Raw genomic sequence first — 19,663 nt, 5'->3', positions numbered from 1 at the left:
GTCGTCTAGTTCCAGCCCCCTGCTATAGCACACCTCTAGACCAGGTTGCTCACAGCCCCATCCAGCCTGGCCTTGAATGTTTCCAGGGAGAGGGCATCCACAACCTCACCAGGCAAACCTATTCCAGTGTCTCGCCACCCTCACAGTAAAGAATTTCATCCTAATATCTAGTCTAATTCTACCTCTTTCAATTTAAAGCCGTTTCCCCTTGTTCTGTTGCTCCATGCCCTTATAAAAAGTCCCTCCCCAGTTTTTCCTGTAAGCCCCCATCAGATACTGGAAGGCTGCTATAAAGTTCCCCAGGAGCCTTCTCTTCTCCATGCTGAACAGCCCCAGCTCTCTCAGCCTGTCCTTGTAGGAGAGGTGCTCCAGCCCTCTGATCACCTTCCTGACCCTTCTCTGACCCTGCTCCAACAGCTCCATGTCCTTCTTGTGTTGGGGGCCCCAGAACTGGATGCAGTACTCCAGGTGGGGTCTCATGAGAGCAGATTAGAAGGGCAGAATCACCTCCCTGGACCTGCTGGTCGCACTTCTCTTATATGCTTAAGCCAGGAGATCGCAAATGTTCAGTGACTTAAAGATGTGTCTTTAAATACACTAGTAACAAGGGTTACATTACAGTGACAATTCAGAAATTAGCAGGGTTATCTTCAGTCACTGCTTGATATTGAGAGTTTTATGCTCAGTTTTGTCTCCATGTCTGTTGACTGAAAAATGGGGAAGAAATTTTCCTTTTCTGACTGAAATTGAGCTTTGACATACCTTGTCAGGGGAGAAACAGCACAGTTGGAATGCTGATCTGATGAGAATAGCTTCTGCCCATTGACAGAATCAAAGGCTGTTTTGCAGGAGCTGTAGCGTTCTTTGAAGCCTTGTTTTGGGACGTTGATTTGAAGAAGCTTGCTTTATTTTCAAGGCTTAGTCTCTTTTAATAAATTTTTATCTTGTGTCAGCTTAGCATCGTTGTGTTTTGTATTGCCCTGGAATAAGGTTCCTCCATTTGTTCGGTTTGAGTTTCTAGCTCTTCCTGACCTTTGTCACAAGGATGGGAGAGCCTACAAAGGAGCAATGAAATAATTGGATTATATTAGTAAGTGTTGCAGTCCATAACACAGCAGCTCAGATATGCACTGTGACTTTCTTTGCTGACATATAAACGTCAGCATCTGTTTTGGTGCTTGGAAAGTGGAGATTATATCTCTTTTAACTGGAAGATGTCAGTGCAGCTCTTGACATGTAACGCTTTGCATCTGGCTTTGTGAGAGTATTCAGAAAGAACAGAAGTGAGAATACTGATTTATCTAGCAGCATCTGGTAGATTTTTTTATTATTTTTTTTTTTTTCTGATTTGTTTCATAAGGTAATGAAAAATAAACCAAGGAACTTGACATTAAAATTTTTGCTAGGTGTCTGGTTTTGACTTGTAAGCAGGCTTAGTGTTCTTGGGGCATGACAGCTTCACCAGTAACTAACTGTTCCACTACAAGACTACAAACTGGAAGAGAAAGATCACATTGCGAAACTTCAAGAACTTACTTATGATTTGAGTGATGATAGAATCATAGACTGGCTTGGATTGTAAGAGACCTCAAGGATCACGAATCTCCAACCCCCTGCCACATGCAGGGCCACCAACCTTTCCATTTAATACCGGACCAGGCTGCCCAGGGCCCCATCCAACCTCTCCGTGAACACCTCCAGGGACGGGGCATCCACAACCTCTCTGGGCAGCCTGTGCCAGCACCTCACCACTCTCGTAGTACAGAACTTCCCCCTGACATCCAACCTTAATCTTCCCTCACTCAACTTAAAACCATTTCGCCTTGTCCTGCTGTTACCTACCCTTGTTAAGAGTTGATTCCCCTCCTGTTTGTAGGCTCCCTTTATGTACTGAAAGGCTGCAATGAGGTCACCCTGCGGCCTTCTTTTCTGCAGGCTGAACAAGCCCAGTTCCCTCAGCCTGTCTTCATAGGGAAGATGCTCCAGCCCCCCAATCATCTTTGTGGTTGTCCTCTGGACCCTCTCCGACTGCTCCCTGTCTTGCTTGCATTGGGAGCCTACTCTTGGACACAGTATTCCAGATGGGGCCTCATGAGAGCAGAGTAGAGAGGGACGATCATCTCCCTGTCCCTGCTGGCCACCCTTCTTCTGATGGAGCCTAGGATACTGTTTGCTTTCCAAGCTGCAAGAGCACGCTGCTGGCTCATGCTGAGTTTTTCATCCACCAGGACCCCCAGGTCCTTCTCTGCAGGGCTGCTCTCAAGGATTGTTCCTCCTAGTCTGTTCAGTGATGTGTAAAGTTGTAGCACAACTTGTTAACTGTTATATCTTCTTGCTTCTTAGCAGTATGTGCTAACCAATAGTTACTATCATTCATTTGATCTACCATTTTGCACCTTGAATATGATGCTTTAGTACCTTTGTGCTTAGGTTTACATTCTGTGGGAATAAACTTGAGTCAGTTTGTGGTTTTTAAGGATTCTGCCTTTGCTGAGTTTTCCCTCTGAGATTTGGAGTCTGGTTTTATGCAGTGAAATGGTTCAGCTTTGTCTTGTGGTAGCTTTGAAAGATGCTGTTTCAGCTTGGCTTGAAGTTACGCGTTTGAGTACGTTAAGCTGGGAAATGACTGCAGTCAGATGCTGTGGATGTCAAACGTGGTATTGCCTCCATTGCTAACATCTTGCTAGGCTGCAACTAGTACTGTGCATGGAGGTTTTAGCAGATGGTTGTCCTCCCAGCCTAAAAGCTGGCAAGGAATCCATGGGCTTAGGTTGGGAAATCGTTTTCTGTTTTAGCTGGGGAAAATGTTTAAGCTTTCCATTGGGTAAATCTCTTGTGAATAATACATACTGACTCTGTACATGTTGGGGCTTGCAGGTCGTATGAAAGCTTATTCTTAAGTGGTGATGCTTCCTTAAAGGGAAGCTTCGTTTATAGCTGTTGGGTTATGTTGTGTTTGCTTCTGGAGCTGTAAGAAGATGCTGATAACTGCTGTATTTCTAAAATAATTCATCTGAAGCATGAACTTGGTATACCTACTTTTTAAGAAAATCTAATTAATTCACTAAGCCTGTTGCATAAAATAAAAACAGGTTGTGCTTATCAATCTGCACACTTGAAAGCTTACAAAAGCTCAGCAGATAGGTCCAGTACATAGCATGGTGCTGTATGGCACCTGGCTTCCTTGTTGTCAGATGAGTGAAGCATGTTTCTGGGTTTAGAAGCAAGGTCCGTCAAGGCACAAATAACCTGACTGCATTGAGATCTGTCATGGAGCAGTTCCTTCACTACTGGATCATTGTCTGCTCCTATGGGAGAGAAGAGATAGTCAAGAAGGGGGAGCAGTGTAAACAAATCTTAATTAAACAGAAGGCATAAAACTAAGAAACGTGGCTGGGGCTTCCCCGTATGCATACGTGTATTTTTCACATACATTCTGTAATTCCAACAACTGACGTGTTTGGTGTGGAATCTGTGGTCATATATCAGTATCTAGTGGCCAGAGGCACAAATGCTTGCATCATCAGGCTAGAAATCATGTCAGTGTGCATCTGGTCACGGTCAGAGCATGGCAGCCAGGTGTAACCCTCATAGGCTCTTCTGTTCCATGTATGTGTGGGAGAGACCATAGCCCTAATGCTGCACTGCTGAGTTTTGCATGGCCCTGGGTCCCCTGACACACTGGATTTTTAAAGGCATGGTGATGACATGGAGCTGGATTCCCCCTGGGAGTCCTTAGTGCTTAGTGAAGTTTTGTCTAGGTGACATCTCCTGCTTGCTCTGCTAATGGAGGAGCAGCTCAGCACTTAGTGGTGCATACTGCCTGCGTTGTGTCTTTTAAAGGAGGAAAGGAAGAAAACCTGCCGGCGCTGCTTCAAATGTCAAACTGTGTACAAAAAGCTTAAAAGGAAATGCAGAAGAATGCCTAAAAAGGTAAAACTCAGGTGATGTGGAGATTGCCTGAAGACACGTATGGAAGCTCAGAAAATGTATTCAGCTACTCAGAAAAACGTCCACGAAGTTGATAAGCTTTCTGAAGAATGTTTCTGAAGAGTGATAGCTCTCTAAATGAGGAAGAGATGGGAGATTTCTTGCACGTCAAGTGTAAAATCATAATGCAGTAGTCAAATGTTTTGAAAAGCAATTTGTTAAAAGCAAACAACTAGTGAAGAACAATATTGAGACGGGATTGTAATAGGGTAGGATCATTGGGGCTGAAATAATGGAAGCGTGAAGCAAAGATAAAACCCAATAGAAGAGCTGAGTGAACGACTTGTCATTAGGAAGAAGCTTAGAATCTTCCCAGTAGAGCTTTTGTGAAGAGTTCACTCTGAGTAACCATCTTCAGTTAAAGTATTGCTAGAGATAAATTGATGAAATGAATAGTAATGCTTGCTTGGTGCTACACTGTTTTTCTCTTTACTACAGCAGTCAGCTACTAAACAGTTGAAATGGCGTATTTTTCTTAAATCTGCCTTGTTTGTTGAATGGTAGGTGACAAATGTTATGGTTATCCCTTAAGGAGTTTCAAATGTGGTCTGAATTTTTTGTGTGTTCAGTGGAAAATATTCTCGAGTACTGTCACAGATAACTGAGAAAATGCAGGTGGAAATCATAATTTGGGATCAAACTGGAAGCTACCTTCTGCCTTGCATCTATTAGATCTCTGAAATTCCATAATCCATAATACTGCTTACAGTACTGGATTTGGTGTGAGGGGAGATGCTAAAGGGTGCTGAGGTAAACTGGTGGGTCGTGCTGGGGTATGGCTTAAATGTAGATGATTTGTGCCCAGCATGTTCAGAACGATCCAAAAAAAAGTTTTGTAGTAGAAAATTAAGACAGATTTGTCTAACAGAGCAGAGTTATGATGGGAAGTATTGAAAAGCATTTTTAGACTGTTTAGTGGCCTTAGATTTGACTTAATTATGAAAGTAAGTATAAAATTCTAGTTGGCTAGCAGCTTGAGTGACTGACCAAGCTAGCTGCATGCAGTGACTTGACAAGTTCTTCATCTTTTTGGGTTTTTCACCCATTCCCTAGCTCTCCAATTCCTTCCCATACCTCAGCAATCGGGCGTAGGTGGTCGCAGGGATCAAGTGGTATAACAGAATGGTGAGGGAGGGGAAAAGTGTGGTTCTGGTAGATGCTGTGGTGCGAGTGTCCTCTTAGTGCAGTGAGGACTTGTCTTGTTTGAGGCAGCACGTTTCATGCTTGTAGATGTGAAATGAGACTTGTGTTGACCTGAGTTGGTTAATCAAGCGTGGAACAGGAAGACAAGTCTTCCTTATGCTTAAGTCAGCCTAAGATAATTAAATGGATACTGCAGTGCAAACGGATTGAGAGCAGTAAAGCCAGGGGTAATGTTGAATCTGCATCCCATGTAGGCTCATGTGAAGAGCTCTCATTTCATTTACCCGTGTGTGAGCTTTAGGATGTTCAGTGTTACCCTGCATGGCCGGTGGGCAGTAATGTTGGTTTTTGTGTACTGCTCATTTTGACAGAAGTTATTTGCTCTAACTCAAAAGGAGTGAAAGTGGCAGTGAAGGTCAGTAGCAAGGATGGAACACAGGAAGTATTTTAACAGGTAAGTTTTAGTTAGTGTGGCTGATCTTTCTAGGCTGCCAGCAGTCATTCAGTCCTGATTTTCTTCTGGTTACATTCTGATGGTATGGTACCTTCTCCACTGTAAAATGAGCCTAGGGAGAGTGCTTTCACGAAGATAAACTGTTCTTACTGACTCTTTTAATCCCTCTTAGCTAAGAGGGATAACTGTATTGTAGAGAATGCATATTGAATGCCTGGTATCTTCTGGGAATTAAGGCTTGTATGGGCTCATTTTCCCTTACAGTGTTTAGGCTGTAGATTTGAAGTAGATTCTATGCCATTGTACCACTTGGTTTCCTTTTGCCACGAGCCTAACCCGTCTTTGCATTGAACTCAGTTGTCTGCTGTCACTCATGGCCTATTCTGGCCAGATGATAGACGTAGGTTATGTGTTTGGGTCATGAGTGTGGTCATAGGAATCTTGAGACTGTCTGAACTTGTATTTGCTGCTGCTTTTCATGCATGTACATAAACACCAGAAGAGTAATTCCAGTGAAACTCTGTGGAGAAGTAAATATTTTCTGTCTTTAGGATACTTATTGTGATTTATAGCAAAGCTTTCTGTAAGGTGTGTAATCTCTTTTTAAAAAAGAACAGAACAACTCATGCATCTTACTAGGAGAGATTGAGTTCTACATTATGCACACTGTTTTCCCCTATCTTTGAATGAATGAGTGTACTTTTGACCTAGAAACAATGGATTCCAAAACATACACAACACTTCACTCATGTATAAATTCTTTTCTTTTTTTTTTTTTCTTCCAGACTATGAGAAGACACAGAAACGAAGTTACAATTGAATTGCGGAAGGTGAGTGCTTCTGTTTATCAGCGTTGATTTTCTTATAATGCCTTGGTATCTTTGCTGAACATTTTCCCATAAACTTTGCTGTTTGACCTCAGACTTGTATAGAGAAGTTGTGTATTTGTAGGTTATGAACTGTGGTTTCTAATGTTAGTTTTACTCTGCCGGTCCTTAGGCTCTGTAGAGCAGAACTGAGTACTGATTTACTCAGATTTATGTCTTGGAAGTGAATGCTTTCTGTACCAGTTCTCATATTATTGCGAAGCTGTCAGCTGTTTGAATGTTTGAAGTCTCTGAATGGGGGAAAAGAGTTTTAGCACTTAGAAGATATGAAAGTTACTGTATTAGGTTTATGTGGCAAGATTTTGGTAGCCAGGGCTGCAGGGCTGGCTTCTGTGAGCAGCTCCCAGCAGCTGCCCTGTGTCAGATCACAGGCAGCTCCAGCTGCTCCAACAGAGACCTGCTGCTGGCTGGAGCTGAGCTGTGAGTGATGGTTGTGCTCTGAGAGAGCAGACTTAAGAAAAGGAAAAACCTCTGTGCAGCAGTAGCTGAAAGGGGAGAGAGAAGTGGGAGAGAAACAGCTCTGCAGCCCCCAGCATCAATGCAGAAGGAGGGCAGGAGGTTCCCCTGCAGCCCGATGAGAGGCCCATGGAGAGAGCAGGCTGTTCCCCTTTAGCCCTTGGAGTACTGTGTGGAGCAGATATCCTTGTGCATCCTATGGAGGAGCCCATGGGGCAGCAGGGACAGAAGGTGACCATAAAGGAGCAGCAGAGACAAAGTGCTGTGGACTGACCGCAACCTGTTCCCCTGTGCTGCTCACAGTAGGAGGAAGGAGGTGTTCCTTTTTATTTTATTTTTTTTTCTTTTAATTTCTCACTGCTCCAGTCTGTTAGCAGTAAGCACTAAATTACATTGATCTCCCTATGGTGAGTTTGTTTTCCCTGTGAGTGATCTCCCTGTCCTTATCTCAACCTTTGAGCCCCTTTTCATTGTATTTTCTCCCTCGCTTTGAGGAGGAAGAGTAAAAGCAGTGCGGTGGAGGTGAGTTGCCCAGCAGTGGTGTGAAACCACCATAGTTAGCATGGTTTATTTTCTGGAAAATACTATTTCTGTACTGTGGAGGAAGTTGATTTTTAGGGTCAGGTTTTGGTTATACAGGTTAAATGCCAGCACAGCTGGGAAGATAATAACCATGAGAAGTGAATCTGGTTCAGTTCTCTGCCTAAATACAGGACTTGTTGCACCTTTGTCATTTATAAAATATTTCCAACAGCCTTTCTAGGCATCTCAGAGGCTTGCTGCTGGAGGACTTGTCCACAAACTGAACTACATCTGGGCCATATATGTAAAGAGAAGGGTACCTTCAGTGTACTTCAAGATAGATCTTGTTCCTTTTAGGCTTATCTTGTTGAGGCAAATGCAGTTCTTCCCTCTTTATGTCAAATACCTAAATTTAATTCATTGCTACTCATCAGTTTCAGATTGCCAGCATTCTTCTGGAAATGTAGAGCCTCAGCTGAGGTTTAAATCGTGCTGAGGACAGTGAAGGGCAATTCTTTACAGTGTTCCTATTTATATTGAGAATGTTGTTAAGTAAAACTCAGCCTGTGATCCATAATATCCTTTGGACACTGCCTTTAGTACCACAAAACAAGGGTAGTTGTTGGTGCTCTACTTGCATAGTTCAGTAGATGCAGTTTTTGACATGATGGCTTCTTTTGAATTCCATGTGCTTTTTCCAGACTTCCTTGACTTGAATTTCCATTCTGATTTCCAGTATTCTTCAAAGCCTCCTCAGCTTGGTGTTCCCCGAGTGACTTGATGGAGGTGAATGCTTTGAATATTCCAGATTCGGGCCAAGCTCCTTCGGGTCTCCCTTTGATGCATTTCTCCATTCTGCCATTTGATTCACTTGATCATGTTTATAGGGCATTCTTGAAAGTGCATCTTCCCCCCACGTTCATGGAAACTTGTTTTGTGCATTGTTTGCACACCGAGAGAAGTCAGAAGCCTTGTTAACATCAAGGTGAGATGGAGCTGTATTGACTTTTTTTTGATAAACCTTTTACTTGATTTTTGTAGGATAATACCAAGAATCTTATGCTAATACTTTTTGGGATCCTTCTGTTCTTCTAAAAAAAAAAAAAAAAATTTTTTTCTTTTTTGAGTTTTTATAGAAACTCCTGTCTTCCATTATGATATTACAAAAAAATGCTTGTGAGATTTATCCTTAGAATACAAGGGATCATTAGAGAAACCTAAGTGGACCCAGATGACTGGAAAAAAAAAAATCTTAAGTACTTACATGAGTGTGATGCATCATCTAAAAGTTGTTTAATGCTTTCATATTCTCCTAATCAAAGAAACTAGCTGAACGTGTCTGAAAGTTTAGTGTAGCTTAACTCGACTATGGCCTCATCAATCCTGACAGAGAAACTGAGCTGTGGAGAAACCTGTCTGTGTTATGTACAAACAGCTAGCAAGCGGAAAATTAAATAAGCAAGCTTTTACTAAAATGGGATTCAGGTAATTAATTTGATATTTGAATTATCATCATAAAATTCAGCTGCTATTATGGCAGAGGCCCTCTGTTTTTCAGAGCCAGCATGTTGACTCAGTGTAAAACTTGCTGCATAACTGAGCTATGCTGTGGAGAGCCATTCCTAGCACTTGGGCAGGCCTATGCCCGTTAGCAAAGCAGTGCTGTAAAAGATGGCTTCTCTAATGCAGCATATCCTCATACAGCTGCTTCAGTTGTGAGACTGCTTACAAGTATTCCATCACATGAACAGGTCTGTTACACACTTAAAGACATGTAAGCACTGGATGTAGGTCGTGCTGTAAATCATGAGTGAACAGCAGCTGCAGAACACTTGAACACAGGAAGTTGTGTTCTGTTGGAGTGTTTGCTGAGTGTCTTCCATTGCAGACACCCAAAGTCATCTGTGTTAAAGATTAAACGTGCATCCAAGTTGTTGATTTGCAGCAACTGAACTACTGCTGCTGGTGGCCACCTGGTTTTCTGCAAGAACTCTGTGGCAGATGTGAGGCCACTGTTTCTGGTATAGGCTTGGGACTGAAATATAGAGAGTAAATAATTTAAGTAAGTTCCAGCAGTAGAGTGGATCAGATTTAATATTGTTGTTTCAGTTTTCAGCTTTACAGCTAACACTGCTACTCTAGCACAAGTGTGTCAAATTCAGGAAATGCCTCTGTTGGCATGAGTTCAGTGATCCATCTGTGTCCCTTCATGGATATCTCTTCTCAATCCCAGCTATCCAGATGCTAAGTGTGCACCTGGCTTTTGAAGAAAACAAGCAAATATATACATATAATACATATTCTTGATTCCTACAATTGAAGGACTGGATAGGTACAGATCTGTCTTTTAAATCAACTTATAACTATTAAACCAATGGATCTGGTGAAGTTGCTTACATGTCTCTTTTGTAAGATGGAATAAATAAATCACAGCTTTGAACAGCAATAAAGAATTTGTGTGCATTAATGTAAGGTGCTTATTCTCTTGAAATTCCAGACATCAAGTTGCAACACAGTGTTTCAAAAATATATTAACCTTATGCTGTCTCTGTAGCATGCTGCAGCTCTTATTTAGAAGGCAACTTCAGCTTTTTTTTACATTTCTTTTTCCCAACCACGTATTTGTGTATCAGCTGAGCAAGTGAAGTTGTTTCTGACATAGCAGTTGTCCATCAGAACGCTGGCCCAGTCCTGGGTTGGCACTGTCAGATGACAGTCAGATGACACTCCTACTAGTCAGATGTCCTTCTCTGATTCCATATTGGCCTTGCTAAACACTTCAATTTAGTGTTTAACACTTTGAGAGTGGACCTGCTATGCTTCTTTGATTCACAGAATCACAGAATTGTAGGGGTTGGAAGGGACCTCTGGAGAGCATTGAATCCAACCCTCCTGCAAAGCAGGCTCCCTACAGCAGGCTGCACAGGAAGGCATCCAGCTGGGTCTTGAGTATATCCAGAGAAAGAAAGTCCACAACCTCCTTGGGCAGCCTGTTTCAGTGTGAAAAGAGGGTCTTGGATTGTGGCTACACTATGAGTGCAACAGTGGGTCCTAAGAGGTTAAAAAGTAGCCACCTCTCTTGCCAGAGAAATAAAATAATGGTGCCAGTTTTAAACTTCTCAATACGTAGTGATGGAGGAGGATTAGGATTCAGTTTAAAGTTCTGTACTTGAATGGAACCTGTAACTATATTGCTCTTAGGGATCCTTTGCTTCTAGGCAATTTTTGTAATTTTTTTTTTTTTTAAAAGGAGGATAAAGCTCTCGACTTGGACTATTTATTTGCTCTAAGAAGTATAGTACTTAGCCATATTAGTGCTAGTACAGCCATTAGGTCACATGCTACCCTTCATTTGAAGCGTTATAGTCCAAACTTCAGCAGAAACAGAGGATGCTGTCCTCCTTTATCATGCGCTAACTCGAACCCTAAAAACTTCCAGGTCCCTCACATGTGTTTATTTTTGACTTTGGCAAACTCAGCTGTCTGAGAGCTCACAGACATGAGCTCATGAAAGCTCTAATTGACAGTTAACTTTGATGCAATACGCAGCAGTTATTTTCTAACCAGTGTGTGGATTAAGGAGCCGTGGGCATACGTCCATTTACCTGCTTCTCTGGCATACAGTACTTTTCTCTACTCTGATCCTTCGTAAATAAGATTTCTTATGTGTGCAATACCTGCCAGCTACAGTCATGAGCCTTGAAGAGAAAGATCTGTCTTCATCTTACTGGAAGGACTGTGGTGGGGAAGATGAGAGTGCAAAAGGAAAAACAAATCTTCCTAGAATCACCAAAGTTGGAAAAGATATCAAGATCATCCAGTCCAACCATCCACCTACCATCAATATTTCCCCACTAAACCATGTTGTTTAGTGTAACATCTAAGCATTTCTTGAATGTCTCCAGAGCTGTGTTCAGGTTAGTTAGCAGAACCTCCTTTGTTTGTGTGTGTTGTTTCACAGAATGGCTGAGGTTGCAGGGCCTAGCAGAGGTGCCCAGGGCCACATCCAGGCAGCTCTGGGAGATCCCCAAGGAGGAGACCCCACAGCCTCTGTGAGCCTGTGCCAGTCCTCCATCACTGCACAGCACAGAAGGGCTCCTGGTGTTCAGGAGGAGCCTCCTGTGCTCCTGTTTGTGCCCATGGCCGCTGGTCCTGGCACCAGGCATCACTGACAGAGCCTGGCTATGACCTCTGGCACCCTACCTTCAGGGATTTACTGATGAGATCCCCTGCTCTCCAGATTGAACAGTCTCAGCTCCCATAGCCTTTCTTCTTGGGACTGGTCCCTTCGCTGTCTCTGTCTTTCTTTGCTACGCTCTCTTAAGTATCTCCACATCTTTCTGCTGGGGAGCCTAGAATTGGACATAGCTGTCCAGATGTGCCACCATTGTTGAGTAGAGGGGAAGTATCACTTTCCTAGATCTTCTTAGTGTAGCACAGGATCCATTAGCCTTCTTTTGATGGGAGCACATTGCTGGCTTGTGTCCAGCTTGATGCCTGCCAAAACTGCCATGTGCTTTTCCACAGAGCTGCTTTCCAGCTGAGTGGACACCAGCATGTCCTGGTGCCTGGGGCTGTTCGTTCCAGGGTGCAGGGCTTTGTATGTCTCCTTGTAAAACTTTCCTCAGGTTCCTATCATCACAGCTCCAGACTGTTTAAGCTGGGATAACAGCTCAATCCTCTGCTCTCTCAGTTACTCCTCACAATTTTGCATCTTCTGCAAACTTTGAGGATACGCTGAGTCCCATGATGCAGATCATTAATGAAGTTGTTATAAAGGACTGAACGTGATGTTGTCCTCTGGGATTCACTGTTAGTTCTTAGTCTCTATTAAGATTTTGTGCTACTGGCCAGTAGTTAGGACAGTTTTCAACCGAAGTCACTGCCCATCCAGTCCATTCATCAACAGCTTATCTTTGAGAATCTCACAAAGGACCGTGTCAAAGGCCTTGCTGTATTCACAGCTCCCCCTTCTATCCATCAGGCTGGTAATTTCATTGTCAAAGCTTCTCAGTTTGGTCAAGCATGATGTCTCCTTGATGAGTCCATGCTGACTACTAGTGGTATTTTATTCCCCTCTGTGGGGTTCAATTGTAGGGCTGGATTGTGGTTTCCAGGATTAGCTGTTCCATTGCCTTTCCAGGGACCGAGATGAGACTAATCAGCCTGTAGTTCCCTGTGTCCTCTTCTAGCCATTCTTGGAGAATGGAGGCATCATGTTTGCTTTCCTCCAGTCTTTGAACGCTTCTCCCAGTTGCTGTGATTGATAAGGAATTACAGAGTGGCTTCACAGTGATGTCTGCAAGCTCCCTCAGCACTTCTGGATACATTTCATCAGGACCTCTGGATTTTTTTTGTGTCTGATTTGTTTAAATGCCCTGACCTGAACCTCTTCCATCAAAGGTACATTTTCCTTCACCCTTGATCTCTGAATACAGGCATTTCCGAAGACCCGTCCTGCTGATAACGGCTGAAGCAAAAGAAGTACTTTGACCTTTTCCCTGTTTTCTATAACCAGGTCTCTTGTTTCATTCAACAGTGGGCCCCTATTTTCCCTGTCTTGCTTTTTTTACAGATACACTTACAGAAACTCATCTTGTTGCCCTTAACATCCTGGGCCAGATTCATTTCTGTTAGAGCCTTCACTTTCCTAACTTGTAGGATGTAGATCTAGTTTTCTTCACTTCCCAAGATCACTGCTATTTTTTTTCTGGATAGCATCCTTGTATGCTTAACAGATGGCTGGAGAACATGTTCTTCTGGTATCACCTCAAGGCTTTCTGATTGTTTTTTTTTTCCCTTTGTCATGCCCTTAAATCTCTGTAGGTGTTAATAAGTTCTGTAAGACGGTAATAATAAGACAGTAAGTAGAGCCAACAAATGGTCCTTTCCCAACAATTAAAGAAATTAAATCTTTCCCCAGGTTCATATCCCAGAGCTGTTTCTAGAAATCCATTCAAGCTTTCATTAAGAGGTTGTTCAGCAGAGGTTTTCAGAACATCCCTTTGCCACTCTGATGTTGGATCTGCAGGCATTTTATTCCTTTCATGATGGACTGCAGCCAGTGCTCTAAGGTGCCCCACTCCAATCAAAAGTAAATCTAAAAGATTTTGAAATTATATTTAAGTGAAAACCCTAAAAATGAGCACAGTTTGTTCTCTCTCAGCAGTGGCACCTTAGAAGAGATGTCTGGACTGCTCAGATCTCCTTACTGGACGCTGTGTTTGTGGACCTTTCCCTTATGGGAAGAAGTGTTTGATAAAGTTTTTTTCACCTGAAGGCAAACACTTACTTGTTTCTTTTCACTTGAAGCTTCTCAATTGAAGAAAAGTTGAGAAGAATATATGATTATGTATTTGTTAACACCTCTCACAACTTCATTAGCATGTCCCATTGCCATGGTCTGAGGTAGTAAGCTGAACTCAGCACATAGATTAATGGATATCATTTTTGACCCGAAGAATTCTTCCATCTTGTTTGCATTGATAGGCATTTTTTTTAATCCTGTGGCCATCACGCAAGAAGGTAAACAAGAATTTACATGCTTAGTGGTAGTTAAATTTAACCTCCCCACTGTCAGTGAAGCAAGCAGGGTGGGTATCTATCATCAAAGGCTGTGAATGGATCGTCACAGTGCTCTCATGGTATTGCTATTGTTCCTATTTGGCATTCTTGCCAGTCATGTATGTCCACAAACCTTTTGTTCGTATGGAAACATCTGTAGACTATTGTAGTGTGATCTTTACCAGAGCACTGACAAGCTCATAACCCACAGTCAGCTACTGCTAATAAACTTGCAGACTTCATTATAGGTAACAGGCGTGGTTCAAGCAGTGGTTGAGGTCTTTCCCTTTTGAAGCAGAAGACCTGCATTGTTTCCTTGGTGACAAGGCCCTACCCTTCAGCAGGAATTCCAGTCTCCTCTTGAAGGATTGCCCACCGGTCTTTGAGCAGGATGGCTGTATCCAGGCAGGTTTATTTGTCTTCACCTTCACCATAGAAGCCCACAGAAGCTGGTGCTGTGATAAAACAAAAAAAATAAGTTTTTTTTTCACCGTATGACAAAATGCAAGTGCTTTAAAATCTTGCCAAGGTTCAAATTCTGTTTTATTTTACATTATGCAGGGGAGCAATCAGTTTATGGAAGTACTATATACACTGCTGTTTCAAATAGCAGTAGAGCTGCTTTTTAAGACTAGAAGGTTCCATGAATGTTTTGAATTTATAAGACATGCTAATAAGAACAGCTTCTTTTTTTTCTTTTTTTTTTTTTTTTCTTTTTTTCACTTAGATGATCTCCAGAGGTGCCTTCCATCCCCAAATATTCTCAGTAAGAAATTTTTAGTGCTTTTCAGTAAGTGCTGACCTGCCTGCCTCAGGCCCATGCAGAAGTTCCACTCCTCTTCTGTATGTACTTGCCAGTTTTTCAGTCCAACCATCTGCAAACAATGAGCAGCTCCAGGAACTTTCTTGTTCAATCTCACTTTTCCTGGCTCAGATCATACTTTCTGAGCTTGTTGCACTGTATGACTGACAGCCTGAAGATGTTGCCTGCATTCACAGAAATTCTAGCTATGGTCAGTTGTGTCCTGGGAAACTCAGTTCTCTCCTGCAGGTAAACGAGGGCAGTATTGTTGTTCCTGCTTATTTTGGTTGACACCAACATTAGGAGTTACTCTCTCGGGCACACTCATACTGCCAAAGGAATTGGCTGTTGTGTGTGCAGGTGTAAGGGGCTCTGCAGGGAGCTACTTACTGAAACTGGGGAGAACCAGGTTTTTGATTAGTTCAGTTATGGTGTATTTTGTGGCCATTTTTAACATGCATCTAGAAATGGAAGACTTCTCAGTGTTATGCAGTCTCATCATGTTAAGATTTCTTAGTAGTCTGGTGCTGTCCTTCTTTAGTCAGGAGACCCTGTCCCTCAGTAGGATTTCACAGAAGCATTAGAATGGCTTGGGTTGGAAGAGACCTTAAAGACCATCAATTTCCAACCCTCTTGCCATGGGCAGGGCTGCCACCTACCAGATCAGGGTGACCAGGGGCCACATCCAGCCTGGCCTTGAACATCCTTGAGGATCCACAGCTTATCTGTGAGCTCCTATTTCAGTACCTCACCACATTCATAGTAAATCTTTAAACCTAGATTATGTATGTTTTATGGATCAGAATTTGAAATATTGTTGCTTTGCAGTTCTCACTATTGGTGGCTTTGCAGTGGAATGATTTCATTCCTGCTATCTGTAGAGTTGCTCATGGGAGCTGTTTTCTATCATTAGAACAGTTCCGTGTCTTTTTATCTAGGGATTCATGAAAGCTCCTTCCAGGTAAATAGGATTTTTGTGGAGTACTGTTTGGAGATACCCACTGCATCGGTGTGCATACGGACAATTTCTTGAAGAAGAAACATTTATTTCTCTGTTCCTGATCTTCCTGTGTCCATTGCCAAGCAATGTCCTCTTTGTCCAAATCCCTGAAAGATGTATACAGAATTGGAGGAACTTCAAATTAATTTATTAATTAATTAAAAATATATATGTTCACCAACCATTTTCTGGCCACAAGCAGAGAGAACTTGTGCACACCTTTCTAGATATTACTCAAGCAAACTATGTCAGCTTACAGTATTTGTATAGAAGCTCACTCACTATGAATAAACGTGAAGTGTGCATCTTGAAGAGTAGTGCCCTCAGCCAGGTGGTGTTTCTGAAGTGCTTTGTCTACTGGTATGCTCTGGGGTTACCACCTGGTGTTTGTGGGGAGTGATTTTCCAGTTGCTTGGCACATGAAGGCTATTCCTTCCATTCTGTGCAGATGCTGTTCAGTCACCCACAAAGGGATTCGTGCTTTGTTCCATCTGTGATTTCTGTACTCTCAGCTATATTCCAGCTCTTACCATCCTTGTATTTCAGGATATTTGAGAGAGGTTATCAAGATGCATCTTCCTTCTTGTGTTCTAGAGTAACTGGATACCACAGCCTGTATGTTACACTGTCGTAGAGACACAACCCTGATGAACACTGATAGCTCAAAATAATGTTTATTTTGAAGGGAGGCACACATCTATAGTGAGATATGCATCTGTATTCAGTACCACAGTTACAGTGTGACTTTGCTTCTTGCATCCAAAAACTCCTAGATGTTTCAAGCTAGCAAGTGAATCATACAGTTTCATCTGTTTCTAGCTTGTCATTTCGGAGGGAAAAAAAAGGAGGGTCAAAGAAATGTGTGTTAGATATAAATGCAGTCTACATGTGTGTGAATATCTTAATGTTCCTGTCCCTTTTAATAGTGTGGTTTTTGTTACAAATGGATGGCATCTATTTAACATAAACACAGTTGACAGGGTTTGGACCTTACTTTTGAATTTCCACGTAGGAAAACTGACTTGAAATGATTCTTTCATCCGTTCCACATTTTGGAGGGATCTCAGTGGAGGATGTCTAAAGTGTGCCTGTTCTCTCCTGTTCTGCCCCAGCACAGGTGATTTTGTGTGGAGTAAGCAGGGTACCTGCTTTCTCTCCCTGGATATGAAGGTAGTTCCTTAAGATCAGTGGATTCAGTGGTGGGGGAATCCACTAAAACAGGTGTGGAAAAAAAAGCAACACCTGAACAGGAGAATTTGCAGTTAGAGAAGCTTTGTTTTATCTTTTAGTGATGGGAGGCTTCTATAAGCAAGAAACTAGAAAGAACAAGTAGTGATAGGACAATGGGGAATGGTTTTAAACTGAGACAAAGGAGGTTTAGGTTAGATATCAGGAGGAAGTTTTTCACTCACAGGGTGGTGACGCACTGGAACAGGTTGCCCAAGGAGGCTGTGGATGCCCCATCCCAGCAGGCATTCAAGGCCAGGCTGGATGTGGCTCTGGGCAGCCTGGTCTGCTGGTTGGTGACCCTGCACATAGCAGGGGGTTGAAACTGGATGAGCATTGTGGGCCTTTTCAACCCAGGTCATTGTGATTCTGTGACATTTCCTAACTGGAATTTTTTTTATTTCCATGAAAAGATAGTTCACATTTGCTGTAATTCTTGACTATTCTGGTTATTTCATCATTGCAGTCAGGGGATCTGCATGATCCCCTACATCTAAAAGGATTTCTAAAAAATATATGAGTAAAGATCACCTGTTTTTATTGCAGGATGTTGCAGCGCATAGCTGAGCACCTCTGATAACGAATCACTGTTTGAAAACAAGTAAATATTACAGCTGAATGGCCATGGAGAGCAATTCTTAAAATAAACATACTTTACAAAAACCCTGTAAGGCTCTCTCCCTGAATTTTATGATCCAGTCACATGCTTTAAGGGGAGCCCAGACTGAAAACTACCTTTTATCACTGTAGTTTGCTGCTAGTGACAAAGAATCTCAGTCCTTCCCAGTTGATGATTTGCAGTGAATTGTTTAACTTGCTCCAGCAGAGAGCTAGAGGCACTTCTGCACTAAGACCCCAGCTAATTCAGCCTGCATCTTTTCTGTAGACAAGAAATGAATGCTGAATCAGCATGTGCACCCTAATAACTGTTTTTCTCCCTGTACATTCATGCATGTGTGGACTCCAGTGTGAACTGAAGTGGTATCTCTGGGTGGAAGGAGAAGGACGGTAGTACTGAGGGCATCAGGACATTCCTCCAGCATCAGTCCCTTCTCCCAGTTTTGGTGTGTTTTAGAGTCACAGCACAAGTGCTCATGTAAGAACCATCCATCTTGAGACAGGAAGGAACCGCTTCCTCACAGGGGAATAATGCAGACCTGCACCTGGGAGGAGCCTCTGGAAATCAGATCTGTTCCCTGCAGTCGCCAAAGCTGTGAGTTAGACGAACAGTGGCAAAATGTGCTTGAGCAAAGCCAGATTGACTCAGGTAGAATGGTGTTTGCTCTTTGCTTAGAATGGCAGCACCAAGTATTTGGTGTGGGAGAATAACAGGAATGTGACACAGGTCTTCATGGTGAATCCATCTGTTAGCCACCCAGTACAGCTTGTCTATGTGATGGTGTCTTCTCAGCATTGAACTGCCTGCTCATTTTTGTCTTCCTTCACTCCAAAAGAAACGCTGTGTGGGGGGCTCCATTGAACATAATTCAGTTTAAGGGGCTTGGGGTACATTAGAAGCAAGGCATAATACGATACGATCTCTGTAGTCATCACTGATTGTGCAGCAGATAATTGTTTGGAAACCACAAAGCCTGTTGTTCAGTGCTGGGATAATATACATGGTCGAGGTTTAATACACTTAATAGCTGTTTAATACACTTTCCCAGTGTTTTGCTTTGCTTTGATTGAAATCTTAATGTGCTTATTAAAATATAAAAAAAAAAGTATTCAGATATACATGCTGCATCATCGTGTTCTGTAATTGTATCTCTAGACACTGCAAGCAAAAAATCTAGTCTAACATTTGGAAAATGCCAGTTTATACTTTGGAATAATAATACTTTTAAGACATTGTAGATTGCAGAAGTGTCTGGATACAGTTGCAAGCACCGATTTGATTCCCTTCTTTTTTAATTAGGGCTCAAGGCGTTCTAATTAAAGGTATAAATATTGAATCATTACCTTATCACTGAAATGGCAGTGCTTTGTCTAATTCCTTAAAGGAGCTGTGGCTGGAGGCTGCTTTGTTGGAGCAGGCTGACTGTGCACTGCCACAGGTGTCAGTGCTGCTTTACACACAGGGCTAACACAGGGTTAAAACTAATGCAACAAGGGAACTTCAAAGTACGTTTAGCTGAGGATCTTACACTGGAAAATAGTTTCTGTTACATGTGGCTGAACACGAATGTCATCCAGATCTACGTGTACAGTAATTTTGTTAGAAAATTGGTAACTGCAAGTTTTTTTTTCCATTCAGATTTCATGGACTACTATAGCTCTGTGTGAAATACTGTGAATTCTGTTTGCAGTTACAAATGGCTTTATAAAAGCGATTCTATTTGAAGTCTTATTTTGAAAGGGGCTATGATATCATCACCCTACTAATTAGCATTGCATGTATGTATTTTTTGCCATTCCTTTCCAGAACAAAAGAGATGAACATCTTTTGAAAAAACGAAATGTTCCCCAAGAAGAAAGTTTAGAAGATTCTGATGTTGATGCTGACTTCAAAGCAGTAAGTCCCTCGATTCTGGGAATGACTTCTATAGCTTTCGTATCTCAAAACAAAGTGTTCTGTTTTTACTTCAACAGTGGAAACCTTAAAGTTACTTGAAAGC

At 42.2% G+C, this 19,663-nt stretch overlaps 1 protein-coding gene across 3 annotated transcripts in view; it reads left to right on the top strand.

Moving 5' to 3' along the window:
• Positions 1-19,663, top strand: part of KPNA3 (karyopherin subunit alpha 3) — a 53,041-nt gene that overhangs the window by 12,888 nt on the left and 20,490 nt on the right. For 2 of the 3 annotated variants that reach the window (XM_052664584.1, XM_052664586.1), the window contains exons 2-3: positions 6,373-6,417; positions 19,471-19,560. In XM_052664584.1, coding sequence (XP_052520544.1) covers positions 6,373-6,417; positions 19,471-19,560 — 135 coding nt within the window. Of the gene's footprint in view, positions 1-5,565; positions 5,588-6,372; positions 6,418-19,470; positions 19,561-19,663 lie in introns of those variants that run through there. The other variant, XM_052664585.1, reaches the window with a different exon arrangement.

The sequence above is a fragment of the Tympanuchus pallidicinctus genome, unplaced genomic scaffold (assembly GCF_026119805.1).
Source record: "Tympanuchus pallidicinctus isolate F22 unplaced genomic scaffold, pur_lepc_1.0 scaffold6, whole genome shotgun sequence".
NCBI classification, from domain to species: Eukaryota; Metazoa; Chordata; class Aves; order Galliformes; family Phasianidae; genus Tympanuchus; species Tympanuchus pallidicinctus.
This window is presented reverse-complemented; position numbering and strand designations above follow the sequence as displayed.